Source organism: Leptonotus elevatus, chromosome 2 (assembly GCF_054856555.1).
Source record: "Leptonotus elevatus isolate MCC_2025b chromosome 2, RoL_Lele_1.0, whole genome shotgun sequence".
NCBI lineage: Eukaryota > Metazoa > Chordata > Actinopteri > Syngnathiformes > Syngnathidae > Leptonotus > Leptonotus elevatus.
In genome coordinates, this window is record NC_141240.1 from 23538597 (window position 1) to 23558799 (window position 20203).

Genomic DNA, 20203 nt, shown 5'->3' on the forward strand with positions numbered 1-20203 from the left:
TTCATGATTTTGACTAAATTTTACCAGTTTATTAAAAAAAAAATGCATACAATAAAAAAAAACCTTATAAAAGCTATGGTTGAGGAACAAACTCACGACCTTCAACTTGGGAAACTGTCACTCTACCACCTGAGCTAAGATGATTACAAAAATAATAATAATTCAAATAATTTACAAAAATAATTCAAATAATTTAAAAAAATTACTTTTTTTTTACAATTATTAAAAAAAGAAGATTAAAAATAAAAAATAAACATATTTTTTTAAAGAAAAGATTATTAAAAATTTAAAAAAATAAAATAAAATAAAAATAAAAAAATAAATTAAATTAAAGAGCAATGATGATGACATTACCGAATGAATAATACTGAGCTATTTAAAAAAATAAAAAATAAATTAAAACATTTTAACAAAAATTAAATTTCAAAATTTAAAATTTGAAAAGATAATTAAAATATTTTGTTAAATAGAAAAGATTATAATTGTTTTTAATAATTACATTTTTTTTAATAGAAAAAGATTATTACAAATTAGGGGCGTCAGGCGCTAAAAATTTGTAATCATGAATAATTGCATGATTTCACTAGTTAACTCACGATTAATCACAAATTTTACATCTGTTCTAAATGTACAATAAAAAAATCTAGGTTTTCATACTTTTGTTAACAAAAAATGAAATGTTAAACTAATCACAATCGTTCAAATGAATTTTGACATCTATAACCGTCATTGGCAGTGAATGAGTTAAATGGACAGCGCAAACATTGATATTTGGTCATGTATCAATATAGGCTAAATGTTACACTGTGAAATTAGGATGCTATTCATGGTCTTTCTTATGCTTGCTTATAGAAATCAGACTACAGTAGTATGTGTTCGCGGACATAAAATCGAATATTTGAAGCAGGGGTGGAGCAGAGCAGATACATTTAAAATCCCTGGGATTCAGTGTGTATGATTGCGCACTGATCTGAGACCTTTTAATGAGCTTCCTGTTCTCTCAAACTCATCGTGCCTCATTTATTAGGAGCCGTGCAGCTTAGAGGGGAAATTACCGCAACAGTGCAACTCTTGAGAAAAACAAACAGGAACTAGTAGGCCTTAGCATTTAGGTGAGTGAATAAAGATGTGGTGCAGGAAAAGGAATCTTAACTGGCAGTTGTAACGGTGCAGTTTAGTTGAAACATTGCTTGTTGTTGGGGTAAAACTTTAAATTCAGACATTACACACTAAGTTTCTAAATGAGTTTCATGTTATAGCCTTGTTTCAAAGAGACGTGAGAATGAAAGGAGGTGAACAATATGGAGAACTCCTCGTTGGCCTCATTATACTTGCGTTGTGTCACGGCTACTGGAGTTTGTCCAATTAAAAACATCACCACAATATTGCACACACTCACTTACCAATGTAAATGATGGAGCTCGCTGTGTTTGGACATCCATCATCATTTGCGGGTTTGAGGGAATCTCCAATTTCACCTCACTGCAATCGGAATAAGGTGAGAAAATCAGATCTCTTTATTGAGTTTAGTTAGCCCTTTTTTTGTTGCTACACATTTAATGAATTCTCTTCCATGTTGTGTTATTAAATAAATACACTTTAGGTATTGTCTTTAGATCCACCTATAATTGTAAACAAAACAAAACAATTTTTTAAATGTTAGTATTGGAGGTGAAATGTGAATCAGTTTGAAATATCTTCTGTATTCATTTCATATTGTATCCCTGGTGTTACAGAGCATATTGTTGTTCGGCATCAGAGATTGCCAGTTTATTTAAATGTTATCGACCAAACAATTTTAAAGATATTTCATATTTGAAGACTCAATGGAAATGATGTAAAAAGGTGAATGACAGAAATGGACAAGTGCAAATATTTAATATGAGTGCATCTTTAAATTTTTCATTAAGTCTCAAGAATATATTAACCTGTTCTTTTATTGATTACATTTGTTAAGTAAATAAATACTCCAATAACATCTCAGGAAGCCTGCAATTGCATCTAAAACATTGGTAACACCAGTGACAAAAAAAACAAAACAAGAATTTTTCAATATAATGTATATTAAAATACATTGAGCTCTAATACATATTGATTTATAATGGTAATTTGAAATTTCCCACTAAGCAGCGAAGGTTTGCGAGTGTTTGTGAAGGTAGTAGAAGTTAATTATTTATTTTTTTGTAAGGTTCGTTCAGGGTCACAATTGGCCAAGAGTTTTCATGGTTGTGAACAGTTTTTCTGTCACAAGGAAATTTTGAACATACAACTATATATTTATGTAATCCTTATTGCGCCTCCATTTTTCATGGAAAACACAAATTGAATGTTTCTCGGCGGTTTTGGAACAATGTTTTGAATGTATTTATTTATTTAGATTTTTTTTTTACCAATGCATTTCAATGGACATCAATTATACACAGATTTTTGCGATTTTTAGTGGGGTTTTTTAATCTTTATTTTACTCTCTTCCAAGTGTAAAATTTACTCTAAAATTGAGTCTATTTGGTCCCACTCTAAATATAGTAAAATTTACTCTGCAAAATTGAACGTGTACATGGTCAAACTTTTGGTCTTTGAAAGGTCATGGGGGAATCTTGAAACAGCGAAAGTCAGAGTATAACAGCCTATAGTAATAATTCTACACTACCGCTAAATATAAAGAACATAATTCATAATTTTTTTTCAATCCAAAAATAAATAATGTATAACAAAAATTTAAAAACTCTACTGTTCTCTAATCACCCGTTTAATAGCTTTGGAAATATCCAAAGTTCATAATGTCATATAGAGAATTTGACATTAAACACTTTGTGTGCATGGAAAATGAATAGTAGGAGTATACGTTGTTTTTGTGGCATTTTTGGTGAGTTGGTGTTCCGTGAGCTTTTTTAATGCAAAATTAGTTGGGAAACACTGTCCTAACATGAGCTTGGTGGCTTTTAACCTTTGTTGAAATATGTAATTATTTTTTAAGTAAAGTAATGTTTGTGCATGTCATGAAACTTATTTTGTGATTTCCTTTTGATGTAGATAAAGGCCCCTTAAATTGACACTCCTATTCCCTCCGATATTTTCTATGACGCCGAGGATGAATATGCTGTCAGCCGGCACGTGCATGTGCTTTGAGTTGATTTTTATAGGCAAATATACAGAACCGTCGCAGCAGGCTTCTGCGAGCGCCCCAAATGCTCCTTGGCGCTTAATTGGCTGCTGATGAGGCTATTTATGACGTCATCCCTCCCCTCCCTCCTCCTCCCCACCTCCATCACCTCCTCCGTCTTTCTCTCCTACCCCAACCAACATGGCCGCTAAGTCTGATGGAGCAGCGGTGGCTGTGGAAGATGACAACCCGCCCAGAAGCCTCTCGGAGCCAGGCCAAGCCACCCCCGCCGCCTCCGCCACCTCCAACGCAGCCGCCGCCGCTGCAGCCCGGCCCCGGCGCGGCCCCCCGGGCGGACTGGCGTACACGCTGCTGGACTGCTGCTGGGTACTGTGCGCCCTTCTCGTCTTCTTCTCCGACGGCGCCACCGACCTGTGGCTGGCCGCCGACTACTACCTGCGAGACGACTACTGGTGGTTCGGCCTGACGCTCGTCTTCGTCGTGGTGCCGTCCGCCGTCGTGCAGGTTCTCAGTTTCAGGTGGTTCGTGTACGACTACTCGGAGCTGAGCGGCGCGGACGGGGCGGCGGGAGCGGCGGGCGAAGCGACCAGTGATGCCGCTTCAGGAACCAAGGACAGCGACCAGCGAGGCACGGGCGCGGGCGCGGCGGCGGCGGCCAACGCGGCCAACGCGGCCAACTCGACCGCCGTCCCCGCCTCCTCTTGCCCGTCTGCAGCGACCGAGAGGAGAGGGCGACCTCGGAGATGTTGCACCGTGTGCATGTGGGTCTTTCAAACGGTGCTCCACGCCTTACAGCTGGGACAAGTGTGGAGGTAGGACATGCGTGCATGCTTTGTGTGTGTCTGCGTGTGCGCGCGCGCTCACTATGCTGATTTTGTTCAATGCACACACACACACACACACACACACACCCACACACACACACACACACACACACACACACACACACACGTGTCTGCAGTCTGCCTTTTCACACACCTGCTGTGATGTGTTCGTGTGTGTGTGTCATATGCATGCACAGTGGTTGGTACCTTGACTTGCGAGTTTAATTCGTTCCGTGACCAAGCTCATAAATCAGTAAGCTATATTTCTATTCAATATTCCCCAATGAAATGGATAAAAATGCCCACTACCCAAAAATCACAACCATTTTGTTATTTTTTTTTAACAAATAGAAATCCCACTGTGTTAAAAAAAAAAAAAAGATAATGCAATGAAGTAAATTGGATTCATACACAGTAAAATCGGAAGAGTAAATTTAACTCCCATTGTGTTAAATCTAACACTTTCCCTGAGTTTATATAGTTCTCACCAGTTCCGAATTAAATTTACTCTTCCAAAAGTGAAAATAATTACCCCATTGGTAGAGTGAAATTACAACACCCATAGTGTAAAAGTGATTTTTTTTTTTTTGCACTTTAAAGTTAAAAATTTCCTTTTATTTTTTTGGTATTAATTTCTCACAATTTTGTTGTCACTTTCAGCCACAAAGCGCTATTTTCATTCCTTTTTGTGTTCATTTATCACAGTTTTAGTGTTCTTGACAAGTTTGTACTTTCCAACCCAAATGGACAAAGTGGGACTTGAACCTAGTACCTAGCACTTGGGGGGTAACGACACTAACAAGTACGCCACGAGATAGTACATGTTTGTTGACGCAAAATTCTTTCCTGTAGTTCTCGCACGACTCCCAGTAAATGAAAAAAGAGAGAAAAGAGCCCGGATGTATAAGGTAACTCAGCCTGGAGTCAATGAGTTTGACTGGCTGAAATAACACCACCCGTAGAGCTTTTTGTTCACTTTGCGTGTTCAAATAACACCCAAATCAACACCCAGTAACTCCAAAATAATTAACACTAGATTTGAACTCAATTTAACACTACAGAATTTGCTGCACTGTACATGCACGTATGGACAAGCCAAGTCACAGCAATGACCAAAGTAATGTTGCATATGTGCCTTTAAGGGGAGTGGCCTAGTAAGTGACATCATAGGAACGTGGCTGGTTCGTCGACATGAGCTGCTGGATGTGAGTTTAGGCCAGGGGTTACCAACCTGTCTGAAACTGGGAGATATTTTGGGTGCTGATTAATGTGAGAGGCTACCAGTTAGATACACACTTCTGAAATAACAAATGTGCTCAATTTACCTTCAATAATTCATGTATGTGAAGACACTGATCATGTTTATGATTTCGTACAATATTTAGGAAACATAAACATCAATATGCTACGCTTGATCTATTTCTAGAAATCTCTGCCAGTGTTTACATTTCAAATGATGACTCCTGCAACATTCCTAGAAAATCACAATGTCCCATCTGCGTTGAGCTATTCTTAGAATGAGTGGGCTACTCATGTGGTCCTTGGGGGATACCTACTGTCCACTGACACTACGTCGGCGACTCGCTTTGAAGTGAAGTGATATTTTGACGGACTACATAGAAAAAAAAAAAAAAAGATTAAAAATCCAACTGGCCATTACACTGAATGTAGTTCTTATAATTAGAGCAAGCCCTTCTTAAGGTTATAGAGTCCACTCATTTTGTTTTGGTCGCCATCATTGCTTCACAAAAAATAGGCTGTTGGAAATCGAAATGTCTCATGTCTCATCATTTGGCCTTTTCGCCATTCCGAAAAAGCTCTTCTCTTCTTTTTTGTGTTGATGTTTACAAGCTTGTGGGTGGACTTTTTCAAAACCATTTCACAAGGCTGAGACAAGCGGTTTGACATGCAGCACAATACGAGCACCGCTAGCAAGACACATGGCGCCTAACGCTCCTAGGTTTGGTGACATTTGAGAAGAAAATTAAACCACACGGCAACTTGCGTCACTTTCGATCTTTCATCTAATGAAAGAAACACCACCACTGTGTAAAATCATTTGCACACACAGCATGGGATGACTTTAAACGACTGTCGTGTTAGTGATCCGCTCCCAAGTGCTCGACGCAGCGGCGGCGGCATCGTAACCACGTCGTCTCCTGTCAATACTGCGGGTAACCATGTTAGCGCCATTTTGCATTTTTGTAGACAATGTCGTTACTAACTGCTAATGTTAAAGCCCATATCTGACCCGTAGTGAGTGTCGGTTTTTCACCAGGATTCATTCAGTGTTGCAAAATGTGCCAAGACGTTCGCCAGAACGAACCTGACAAAATAACAATACTCGCTACTTGCGCCCAGATCAAGGGAATATCTTCTTTTTCATTTTATTTGGTGACCATGGTGAGAGACTGTCTGCCTGGCTCAGATGCTGTCAGACTCTACTGCTAGCTTCCCCTTTTAAGAAGGCAAGGAGGAATTATGCTCAGTTCATATATGAGTGTTGAAATGTTACTAGATATTATTGTGTAATTGCCACAAAGTAATCTAGTTTGTATTTTGTAATTTCTAAAATAGAATAACTATGTTATATTTTATATTTATTTTTCATTGGGGAGTCGTCCCATGTGGACCTTTTAAGACTAGTGATGCACCAAATATGCGGCCACCGAAAATATTCTGACAAAAAATTAGAAAAATATGCATTTTCGGCATTCGGACGAAATAAAATTGGAGCCGACAAAATATGACCGAAATAGGATGTTGTGGTAACGCAAGCGAGAAAAACTGCTGCAAGCAAGCGTATGTATGAATTAAACGCCGGGGTGAGCGTTCCGCCTCAATGTTAATTCATGAGCAGTAGCCGAAAGCTAGCGTCTTGAGGCTAACTCGGTCGATGCTACCTCAAATCAGCGGCAAGGAATAATGGCTACGGCACAAAGTGTTAGCGGAAAGCAATATCGTGATCTCCGTATGGTGTGTTCGCCAGCGAGAGAAGCGGACGCGGAAGACAACACAGGGCAAGTGTGTGCGAGTAGCAGCTACGCGCTAGCGTACAGCGATCAAACTTGTTATTCTGCAACTGAAGTGTCATAGCAAATTGTTTGCTGCTGAAATGCTAATAAAGCCCTCGTTGAATAGGCAACACGACGGCTGTTTCCTTTGTCTGTATTTATTTTACACGACCGAGACGAGAGCTGTGTGACGACACTCAAAAAAGTTAACAAAAGTAAAGCTTCATCTCCAGATAATTACGTCCAACATATGCAGAAAAGCACTGTGTCTGTGTGCTAATGACAATTTTGTTTATCTTAGCATAACAAATGTGATGACATGAGACTGCACTGTGTGCTTACTGTTATTCTCATTCATCCACCTCATTTATTTCTCAATCGTTACTGTAGTAATACCTGTTGAAAATGTGGAGAGCACTGTAGCAAATGGTGAATCTGAGTAAAATTAAACATTGCTTTTTATTTTTATACTTTTTGTTTTTTTTACTTGATTAATTTTTTCGGCGTTTAGGTTTTGGCCAAGCGGTTCTCATTTTCGGTTTTCAGTTTTGGCCCCAAAAAATGTACTTCGGTGCATCTCTACTTAAAGCCTCACTGTTGGTTTTGTAAGGTAATGTTACATTTAAGACAAAGCAAAATAGATGCTAATCTACCTGTTTATTCTCTCTCTCTCCCTTTAAATTTTTTTTTTTTTTACAAAAAAATATCTAAAATAATTGGTAAAGAATCAAATTGTTAAGCAGAATCAAAAATGGAATCAAAATCGTAAAAATCGTATAATTTCCCATCCCTATTTTTGGGCCAGAAGTGCAATTAAGTAAGAGGAAAGATTTCAGCTGCAGCTGTTATTGCAGCAGCATTTGAAAAATGAGCCTGTAACAAAAGTGACTCTCCTGTTTGTTTACAATTGCGCTTTAGAGCTAGATCGTCAATTTTCTTGCAGTCTGCTCAATAAAATGAAAGCATTTAGAAAACTGGAAAATTTATATTAGGCATTGTTTTTTCATTACATTTTTGGAAAGTCTTGTCTCTTTCTCGTTGACTCAATCTCGTCCCATTTTTGCCTCGTTTCAAGCCTACTCTCTCCATAAACACAATCATGCAAAACCTAGTAAAACCACTTCACTCTAAAAGCAGTTGGGTAAAAAATAACCCAATTTTGGGTCAAAAATGTACCGATCCTCTGCTTGGGTCAATTTGACCCAACTTTGAGTCAAGAAATGGGTCTTTTAGTGTAAAACAACTTATAAATATTGGTCAGATCCTTTACTTGGGTAAAAAAATTAAGTCATTTTGTATGAAACAACCCAGAAAGTTGGGTCAAATTGACCCATAAAGTGGATCGGTCCTTTTTTTATCCATAATTGGGTTACTTTTACTGTTTTTAGAGTGTTCCATCAATGTGTTCATACAGCACTAATGTCGGGTACACATACATTTTTAACATCATAGGATCAACTATTTGTCTGTGCTCGTAAGACAGTTTTAGGTACAATCCGGGATGACAAACATATCCCCCCCCCCCCCATTTTACAGTTCTGTGAGAATGTGTATTGTTTAACACCATTACTGTGTGTAAAAACGTTTCCATTTTTTACTAGGCCATTGTCGTGTAAACACACTCTTGATTTTCCGAGCTGGCAATACAACACCGACTGTCTTCCCTAAACACGATCACTTACAAAATACTTTACAGCTAAAGACATGTAGTAGGTTGTACCACTCACACAGGTAGAGGAGCATATGTACAACACAATGCCACAGTCATGAGCAGTGAGTCTCTACACACGGCCACAAGATGATATTTGCTTCTTAACAATCACTGCAGTTGCATGCAAAGTAGCTCAGGGGCACCAAAGTAGTAGTAGTACAAATAAGCAAAACACAGTAATTAACGTTGACGGGATACTCAGCAGAAAGGAGACCTCAACCAAGGCTGAAAACAAGCATCTTCCTTTTCAGACGTTGAATTTGTTTGTACTTTAAGGAGCCGAACATTCACACTCACGACGCCATATATGTGACGTAAACATGCATAAACTTGCAAACTCCACACAACGAGGACCAGAGATGAGATTCGTACTTTTTGGTATTTTGGCAGATACTGTATATGGGATTAGTGTTCGATTATTATTGTTATTGAATCATTGTTTATTTTTGAAAGACAAATGGAAAAAAAAAACAGTGACTGACTTTGACATTTAGTGGCAGACATTCAAAATCAAAAATATTTTTTAATCTTAAGAAATAATACTTGAAAAGTATTCTGTCTGAGTCTGCAGACAGTCAGTCGGACTGGGAGGGGCGGGGGTTTAGCAGATATTGTTGTCTTGGAGCAGTAAAAAAAAAAAAAGAAAGAAAGAATTTGCTAGTCTTCAAGTCAGCAGCACCAAAAACAATGGGGGGGGGGGGGGTGTGGGGGGGGGGGACACAAGATGTCCCCACAAATTCATCCCATGGAAATGTATGTGGAATCTTCATATGAAATATTATTACCAATAAAAATACATGAATAACCACAAATAATTCCATTCAACTGTTTTATACTGTGCCAAATCATTACTTTTAATAGTAATACTTGTGTGCTGAATAAAACGAGTTACCATGTGAGAGATGAGTGGCCACGCCACAGTATTAAACATTGTGATTCACATTACGCCAGCTAAATTTGAAAGAGAGCATGTGGGAGTTTACATAATTACATGCAGAGATGGTAATAAAGTGCATTAATAATCAACAATAACATGCTGAGAGATGCACATTAACAACAAACTGGCTGTGCTTAAACGACACGCTATGTTCATCAAAATATGAGCAAGGGCTCTTGTGTGATGCTTTTCTGTTGTGCGCTCCTGCAAACGACAACTAAACTCTGTTATGTTGTGGGTCAAATTGACCCATTTGAAATAAATGTTGGAAGCCGTTTTATAAAACTTCTGCTCGGCATATTATGTACAATTAACATAACCAATTAGACAAAGTGCAATTTCTGCAGAAATTGCGTGGGAATGCTGTAAAGCTGAATGCTAAGATTTGAATGCATGTGCTTATGAAGTAAATTGTAAGATAAATTATGTGAAATGTTGATATTTTTTATTGTAGTTACATGACCAACAAAATGAAAACTTGAACTTGCAATCTGTCTAATGTGGGATTTTACCATTTCAGAGGAATTATAATCCATTTCCTGATATGATACTCAGTTGGTATCAAACCATCGACTGTACTAAAATGTGGTTCAAGCAGGGTTTGAACGCAGGTTCTCCATGGTGGGAGTGCTCTAAACACTGAGCTAACGCGACTTGTTCAAATTCATGGATAATGGCGTATTTATTTTTGAAAAGTGTCATCTGATCCTGAAAGCTAACATGCTTTTAATCATTTCAGGGAAATTATAATGTAATCAGATGGTATACATTAGCATAATGGCCATAGATATATTTGCAGTGTAAAGAGGTGGTGTTTGAACCCGTGACCTTGTGGTTACTGGACAATGCACTTTACCAACTGCGCCACTGAGCAGTATCAGACAGCTGGTAATGACGATCAGTTGTATGTACGGGAGTGGGCGTGGAAAGTGGGACTTAGAAGAAGTTCAATGTCAGTCCCATTGAAAATGAATGGAGAAGAGTTTATCTTAAACGTTAAATTGTGCGCAAATTTTTAGTAATGTGGAACCAGATTATATATTCCCCGGTAGGTGTGAATTGCTTTTCAGCATTCCCAAAATAAAAATGGGATTTTTTGTTAATGCATTTTGTTACTTAATAATAATAAAAACAAAAAAATATTTAACGCGTGAGCTGTGAGAGGAAATATAAATTAAGATTGTTAGTGATTGAGATTATGAGATTAAAAAACTGCTTGTTGGAATTTGAAAATTTATATTGGAAAATTTCAAACACCTAAGCAAAATAACCCAAGAATATTATTGCTGAAAAAACAGAATCACAAGATTTGTTATTTAGCAGGATTACATGCAATGAAATTTTTTTCAGAACACTCGTTGATGAATACGCATGACTCTGGTCAAATTGACCCAGAATGTTATTGCTAATCCAGAGAACAAAACGTAACACAAGTGTTGCCTTTGTTATTAGTGAGCTGCCTGCTACACACACACACACACACGCACGCACGCACGCACGGACGCACGCACACACACACACACACACACACACACACACACACACACACACACACACACACACACACACACACACACACACACACACACACACGTTTGTTTTACTATCTTTGTGGGGCCATAACGCATTTCCTAGCCCCTTCCCCTAACCCCAACCATCAAAAATGATTGCCCACCCCTATTCCTTACCCTAACCTCAACCATAACCCAATTCAAACCTAAACTCTAAAACCAAGTCTTGACCCCCAAAAAGAGGTCTAAGCTTGTGGGGCCCAGCAAAAAGGCCCCACATGGACGGGTGGGCCCCACAACTCTGTGAAATCCCGGAATGTTGGCCCTACTTATGCAACAAAAACAAGACCACACACACCCACACAAAATTCGGAAATTTTTGGGATATTCACGGCTCTGGGTCATTTTGACCCAGTTTATCATTGCTGTTCCTTAGAAATGAACATAACACACTAGTTAAAACGAAGTATTGTATTTGGATTACTGTATACACATTTCTGACACGTTTGGATGACTACACGCCCCAGGTCAAAGTGACCCAAGATTACTATTCCAGAGAAACAAACGTAAAACGCGTGTTGAAATTAAGTATTGCCTTTGTTTCTACAAAAAAAAAAGAGTTTCTGACATTTTTGTATAATTAAACATGCTTCCGGGTCATTTGGACCCAGAGACATAATTACCTGAACATGACACACTTGTTAAAATGAAGTATTGCATTTGGATTACACACATTTATGACACGTTTGGATGATTAAATATGCCCTGGGTCATATTTAACCACGGACATTGTTATCCCTCTCAAACAAACATAACAGGAGGGTTAAATGAATATAATATATCAAAAGATTGTGTATATAATCACAGATCAACAGATTATTTCCTATAGGACAATCGTATTGCAATCTGAACAAATCGGAAGTTGACAGTCTTCCTTAATGAAATCCGTAGACTGTAATTGTATGCTTGATACTGACGAGTTTCAGCGCAAAACTCGACAAGCGCCATTTAGACTAAAATAGAGCCATGCCTATGAACAGCATTGGCATCAACAAAAAATGGAAATGTCTACTTTTGTGTTGGTACTCCTCAACTGCACATTGGATTATGTAAGAGAACGCAGACGATCCCTGAGGGGATGCATTGTGGTCCTCACAAATCATACAGAAGAAGGATAGAGAAAATCATGGACAAGGAGGAATACAAGCACTGTAAAGGTAAATGAGGCATTTGTGATTGTTCATGATGTCAATTTTAAGACAATTTGATCAGTTCCCCTCTGCTCCAAACCAGATCAATCGATCCCAGAGAGTTGAACGGTCTGGAGCGGTTCCAAGTGGGCCGATGGCTTCAAGTGGAGCACTGCCAGCTCGGCCATGTGTGTGTGTGTGTGTGTGTGTGTGGGGGGGGGGGGTGTGTATGTGTGTATGTGTGTGTGTGGAATTTCAGCAGCCTGTCAAGTGGACACTGTTAAAAGTGGTTGCTGTGGGCAATGGGACACTATTAAATAAATAGAAAAGCTAACAGGTCCTTCACTGAAGTGACATCTTCTGTTTTGATTAATTTTGTCAAAAACTTGACAAGTGTAATGCACCAACTTCCCACCTGAGGCAAAATGCCGTCTAACTATGCTTTTCCTCCACTTTTGTTTTGGAATACATGAGAAACATCCATTGGTATGTGGTTTTTGCCTTGTCGTGGAATTGTTGATTTGTCCCTCACTGGGACAATAAGATGGCTTGGCTGGCGGTGGTTTGTTTCGTTTTTTGTTAGCCTAGCAAAATGTAGTTGAGCTTGCAGTCATCTGCTTAACTTTGGTCTCACCCCTCGTTGGTGCTTAATTACGGCAATAACATCCTTGCATATTTAGCTGTCACACCTCATTTTGTCTTTAGTGAATAAAATATTTCATTTCAGTCGAACCGATTGTATCACACCACGGTGCGTGTCGTGGGATAGTGGTTGTCTACTACTATGCCTTTAAGTATAATTTTTTTTTCTTCTATATGTTTTGTTCAATGTGTCTGTAGTTTATCTTCAAGTTGAGATGCTGCACAGTGTGAAAGCCTGCAGGCGGAAAAACCTCCTCTCGCACTAACAAATAATCAAACTTCTGGCCAAATTAAAATTTTGCTCCAGGGTGCCTACGGTTTAATACACAATTCTCTGCGGTTAATGAAAGCTACGGCAGCAATTTGTTGACAAGCTGACCAAGGTGAAGTGCAGTTAAACTAAAAGAAAATGTACGTATATTGATTCAAAAACATCTGGCATGTTACCCATAAAGGGTGCAAATCTGACCCGATCGCAGACAAGCACAGGCTGACCAATCAAAGTGGCTCCTTTCATCTCCTTTAAATGTGGTGTGCTAATCGCTTGGGGTATTCAACAAACATAGATTCAGCCACACATTGTAATACTTTCCTCACAATTCAATAGTGATCCAACGAATTCCTCCGAATCGATTCCCCTCCCGGCCAGTGGGGTTCGCTTTGTATGAAATCCGCATTGTATAGGCGGAAGCGGCGTTCGACTGAACAACAACAACATGGCGACAAAAGCAAGCAGCAGCAGCAGCAGCCTGGAGCAAGCGCTTTTTAAATCTGACATTTTCTCCTGAAGCTCCCAATGTTGTACACAAGTTTAAAGTTAGTGGTTTTGTTGTTGTTGAAGTCGCCAGCGAGATTGCCTCTTACATGTGAGAGTTGGACTTCCAGTTCTACTAAACGATCACTTATACAATTGAGAGTAAAGAAATATTACGTTTACTTGATTTTACTTTTTCCTGACAGAGCCGTCATTATGCTCTTCACTTTTGTACTCCATATGCACAAGTTATTATCAGGCTTGGGGAGCAACGAAATACATGTACCGCCGTTACGTAATTAGATTACAATTTTTTTTAAACTATATTCCCTTACAGTTACAGGAAAAAACATGTAATCAGATTACAGGTACATTTATTAAAAATTGGGATTACTTTGAGGGATTGCAATTTATACGATTGTACAGAGTAAGAGACAGAGAGAGAGAGAGAGAGAGAGAGAGAGAGAGAGAGAGAAAGAGAGAGCGAGAGCGTGCATGTGCACGCCCGCGCGAGTGGGACCGTTGCTACATGTTGGTGAGGTGGGCACAAACGAACTGACTAGTCGCATCCTCCACATGTGGGCAGTTTGAAAACGGAAAGTTTGAGCTGAGCGTCCAGCGGCATGCTACGCTCTGTAGCTACTTGCTAGCTAGCCCGCTAGCCTACAACCATAATGTGAGTTCAAAACAAATCTTCCTCCCACCAATTCACTTTGTAAACATCATGCACAACATATACACGGCTAAACTTGTGACTGGGATAAAAGTTAATTTTGCAGTTGATGTCACACATCGTCATCTTCATTGGATGTCTGTCTATCTATCTATCTATCTATCTATGCTTTCAGTGACAGTTCAAAAACAGCATATGGACATCAATCAGTCAATCAATCAACCAATTTATAGCCTACATGCGTTTTAATTACACAAGGATTTTTGCTATTTGTAGGCTGCCCGGGTCCCTATCACCCCGCAAATAGCAAGGGCACATCGTATAGAATATATATTGTGGTGATATTTCTTTTTATTTAGTCTTCATGAGCATACTCGGTATTGGAGTAATCCAAAAGTAATCCAAAGTAATCAAGTTACATTACTATTATTATTATTGTGCATTTTCTGTAATTAGAATTTCCGAGAAGTGTCAAGACTATTGGATGTTGAGGTGGACAGGATTGTCCACTTCCAGTTTGCAGAAGGGAGTCCAAGTGTCGCTAGTGGCAGGCAAGGTGCAAGGTGATAAGGCAGGGTCAAAAATCTGGGAATACTTGATCTATGGAAGCACAAACTGTAGTTCAACAGTGTTGATCTGGCAATGAAATGGGTGGGGTTTGGAACAAGCTTATTGTAATTACAAATGTTTTTACCCTTAGTTTTACATCGCGTGTATGCCGTTACCGTGAAGGAATGCAATTGATACTATGATATGAATTCTGGTCCATATCGCTCAACCCTAGCTTAAAAGCATTTAAACAAAGAATGCTGAGTAGTAATGACGCCTCATGGACCACTGGACGAATCCGTTTTTAAATTGAACTGACTTTTTGTCTCTTCTAGTAACTATTTGTTGTTACTCTTTTAACGCCACGCGTCAGGCAAATCGGCGTTGCGATGCGTCTCCCTGGCAATGGCCGGCAGTGTATCAAGCAACAGTGTGTCTTTTTTTCTTTAAACATGTAATGGCAGCACCGCTCAGCGCACAGAGGCTCATGTAAAATTCAATAGAGTTATTGATTATGAATAAAAATATGCCTGCGGGGAAAGTGTTGATGATCCGCAGCCACCTGTCTGTCTGAAGCGCCAACTGATGTTTGTCTGTCAGCCTCTGCTGAATAATTCACCGCAGCCCTCTGGGGAGCTGTCAATCAAATGTCCTGCATGTGTTTGTGTGATGGACATCCTTGGTCTCACTGCTTTTGGTTTTCCATGCCTATAGGTATGCAACAGTCAGCTTGAATAGTCTTTAAAGAAGACATACATTTTCCATACACTTTCAAGCAGTTGTCAGGTGTTTTCACAACAAAACAAAACAAAATAGCTTTACACGCCCTTTTTCGTCTTGCTGATATTAGCCTTTTCCTGAGGGGGAGCCGGCCATCATCCCCTCCCATATCCACGTTATTCCTGATGCCTCTGATGTTAAAACCATTGTGGGTGTGACTTCCTGTAAAACACCGGAAGTAACAGCGAGCCATTTGTTAAGCCGGTTTTCGTTTCCCGGAGTGGTTTATTTGACCACTTTTTGTTTAGTTTCCGAACATGTCTTACACAACTTAGGAACTTGTTGAAGATGTTGAACCTGTAGCGACAAAGAGCTATGCTTTGAAAATGCACCCTGGACAAAGAGAAAATGTTATTGTGAGAATTTGTTTTGAGTTTCTACTTGCTGAAGGAGGAGTGTCCAGTGTATGGGAATAAAGTGAACACCCATAAAGACAACGAAATGGATGTTTCCTGTGGATCAGATCTTAGATAAGCATGTGGTCTTGGTGGCCAAAATGCGCACGAGTACGTAGTGTCAGACGCCATAATTATACAATATATGTAGGCCCAACTGTGGATGAAATAGTAAAACCCACTAAATCAAAAGTGTTTGATTGTAGAAGACTTGTTTATTGCGCCGGCTAATCTTGGCTCAGACTGCATGACAATCACGTCTCCAAGAGAAAAGGTGAGAAACATGAAATGGTTTGATTTATGACCACGGCTTCATCTTGTGCTGGATAGCATTCAAAGCCAAAATGTGACTCAGTGGAGCGCAAACCTCCACCAAGGTCATTTCTACCAAGCAGTCGTTTCAATTTGAAGGTTTGGAAGGTGAATCCTGTCTTGTGTGTGAAAGTCACCAATGAATTCAACAAAGATGAACTCAACACTATAAAGGCGATGACAGTATCTGTTACCAGGTGAAAATTGCGTTCGATCTGTAACAACTGTTTATAACAGTACTTGAGGAGCCACCATGGGCTAAAATTGTATCTCTCCACAATGCCATTCAAAGGACAGACAACAGTTTCATTTGATTGAATTTTGTTGAATAATCTGTATGCTACATGCACATGTACAATGTCATAATCACATGTTGGATGCCTGATAATTGTAGCATTATAATATGTGGTCATCTAGTTTAGTCGTGCCTCATAATCTTTAGTTTGGCCTGTGTTGTTTTTGGTGTAATTCCCCGAGTTTCCCCTAGTTTGTCATTGCGACAGGCTGTAGGGGTGGCCTTCATTGACCTTTAAAGAGGGAGGTAGGGCCGCTCGATTATGGAAAAAATAATAATCACGATTATTTTGGTAATAATTGAAATCACAATTATTCTAAACAATTATTGTTTTTGTTCAAAACAAGAAAATGTTTAAACATTTGAAAAATATTAAGACAAATAAAATGATTTTAAACACTATAATTATGTACCGGTGACCAAACAGAATTGATGATAAATTATATTATTTATGTTTTGAAATTGGGGTGCAGCATGACTTGTGGGGTGCAAGCTAGTTTTGGCATGGGTGTGTGGTGAAAGAACTCGTGTGGGTGTGTCTCAAAACAGCTCAAAATTTATATTATTAGGGCTGCAGCTATCGAATATTAGGTATTTGGATATCTTACTGAAAATCCTAGCGAATAATCGGGTATTTGGATAGAAATAAAAATATACCTGTATATACTTTCTTGGTTAAAGAACAATTATAAATACAAAGACAGATAAGACAAAAAACACATTTGCATGTAATAATTAAACCAACTGGTTTTTATTTTTAGATAATCAACTTTTTTTTATTTGACTTAAACTGTGCTTGTCAGCTATTTTTTTCTGAAACAGTGAGATTTTAGACAAATCTCTCCCCATAGATTATGGTCAATGGAACTAAAGTGACGTTAGACCCACAAGAGCGACTTTGTCGGCTAAATAAATCGCACATTTGAGTAAGCCTGGTTTGTCAATAAGTGATCAGTAGGAACGGCAAATTAGTCCGTCTGTCAGCGTCAAATTGTGCATAGTCCATCAATCCATTTAATGAACCGCTAATCCTCACGAGGGTTGCGGGCACGCTGAAGCCAACCCCAGCTGTCTACGGGCTGTAGTATTTACGCCTGTGAAAAGTAATCAGGCGGCTGCAGCACTTTACCTCTGCTAGCTAGCGCGGCTAGCTTGCTGCTGGTAGCTCGCTGTTAGCAAGCAATCACCGCTACACGCTGGCAACAGGTGCTGTACAATACAATGCCAGCATAATTATGTTTTAGCGTTCTTAACTGGAGCTTGAACGTGACTTCAGGACTTTGTGTTACTGACGTCTGTCGCAACAGTTTGGGGCATTTATACTGCCGTTGTCCACAAACTCTGAATAGACGAGCACGTCTTCAACTCTTATACCGCAACGACACGCTTCCAGAAACAACTTAAATAACAAAATAAAAGTGCTACAATGCATTGATCTACATACACTACTTGGTAAGGTAAGGTTTATTTTGAAATTGGGTTTATCTCAATGTTAGCCCCATGTATTGTCATGCATACTGCCGTTAGCTTGATTATCTCAGCGGGTATCCGAGAAAGAAATGACGAGGACTCCTTGCAGCCCTAGTATTAATAATCGTTTTTGTACGATGATGCCAATTTTGTAATCGTGGAGGGTAATAATCGAAATCGGAATTTATTTTAGATTTATTGCACAGCCCTAGAGGGAGGCACGGTGTCTGAGTGATTAGCACATCTGCTTCACAGTCAGTCAAAGGGTGCTAATCCTGGCTTCTGTATTTGTGTGTGAAATTTTTCTCCTGGTCCTTGGGTGGGTTTTCTGTGGCTAACATTCAAATGGAGTACACATACAAATATAAAGGGATTACATCACAGTATTTTAAGCCCTTCCAAAGTTAACAATAGGCATATAATGATTAAATCTTACCTTTGAAATAATGGCGATGTAATCTTTTTATGAAATATTAAGTGTTTTGCTGGTTCCTGGAAGTAAAACGTCCGGATCAGTAAAACGCCCGGTTCAGTAAGAAACCCCGCCTCTACCCGTGTGGTTGCTGCGCCACCGGCGAGCCGGCTGCTGGATCTCTGTGTTTGGCCACGCAAGCCATGAATTCTTCAATACACATTTTAAACAAAACGGCTCCTTACCGCAAGAAATCGTGGAGGAGGAGAAAGAGAGAGAGAGGAAAGAAGGAGGGAAAAAAACTGATGGTGGCTCACAAACCAGCTGCTGCTTACAGGGTGATCGTGCTAACCACTACACTATTTGTTCAATTAGGTTCAGCAGCGCAAAGATTTTACCTGTAGTTTACACAAGTGTTAGCCAGAACCCTTTCTGGAATTTTAAGACGGCCAAGTGTCATTGCACTTTGGCATTGCAAATGTGAAAGATAATGAATTGCTTTGAATTCATTTGAACAGAATGTTTACTGATAAAGGTTACTTTTGTCACTATCCGCAGAGGCGATGGGGGGTGGATCCGCTTCTAATGACGTCAAACAGTGACAACAGCTTGTTTTCTCAGTTTTATTTGGTCTTTGTGTTATTTTTATCTGTGGTTGGTGCTTTGGTCATGTGTTCCTGGTTTTCACTTGTGTTTCCCAGTCTCGTTAATGTTGGTGTTTTTAGTCTGTTGTGTTTGTCCAGTCAGTGTGGGTGCATTGTTGATGTTAATTGTGGAAGGATGTGTGTCTTGTCCTAACAGTTCAGCCAAGTCTTGTGAGCCTAGCCACGTCGTCACAGCCAAGCCAAAGTCCCCGCCAAGTCATAGACACAGCCACAGCTAGTCAAGGCAAGTCAGATCCTGTCACGTCACGCTCATTTTAGTCCAGTCACGTCAAGTCCAGGCCAGCCACTTCAAGTATTGGTTGTTGTGCCCACCTGTTCATCAATAAATCACCCTACGTTTACTCATCACCTCTGTCTGATCACTGAGCTTCAGATTCAGGATTCAGATTCTGATTCAAGGAACAACACAACTTTGTTTTGAGCACCCATACAGCAGAGTTGGTAATGTGCAAAATCCCACAAAATAAATAAATCCCTTGCATTTGGGTCGACATCTCCCACTCTACCAAAACCTGCTCATGTATATAGCCAACCTATGTGGTAAGATCCTCTCCAGTAAACGTCTGCATCTTCACAAGTGGCTGGAATGAGTTGCCAGCTACTCCGCAGGGAGCAGCAAAGTTCGACTCGTTTCACAGCCTTTTGCTCCAAATGAAGCTCTTCGTCAGAATTGCTTCAAGTTATCAGTGGAATTAAATCTTAAACAGCTGATTCAGTTTGAAAGGCAAACTGTGCTTAAACTATTTTGCTGTTGAATGGGCTCTAATGGTTTTTGAAGGCCATTAAAGGCAGACTGAAGGAAATCAGCTGCAATTCTCTGCAGCTTTTATGAGATGAACCGCTCGTGGCCCACACAAGCTGAAAAGCTCTGTGACGCCTCATAGGATACACTTCAATCCTTAACGCTGTATTAAGAGATGAAAAAAAAGGGAAAAGGCAAATAGA

At 39.5% G+C, this 20203-nt stretch overlaps 1 protein-coding gene across 1 annotated transcript in view; it reads left to right on the forward strand.

The window, feature by feature from the left end:
• The first annotated feature begins 3280 nt into the window (after positions 1-3280).
• Positions 3281-20203, forward strand: part of LOC147179258 (XK-related protein 7-like) — an 81014-nt gene continuing 64091 nt past the window's right edge. The window contains exon 1 of the mRNA XM_086068147.1: positions 3281-3936. Within this exon, the coding sequence (XP_085924273.1) occupies positions 3305-3936 (632 nt within the window). The 5' untranslated portion in view covers positions 3281-3304. The remainder of the gene's footprint in view (positions 3937-20203) is intronic.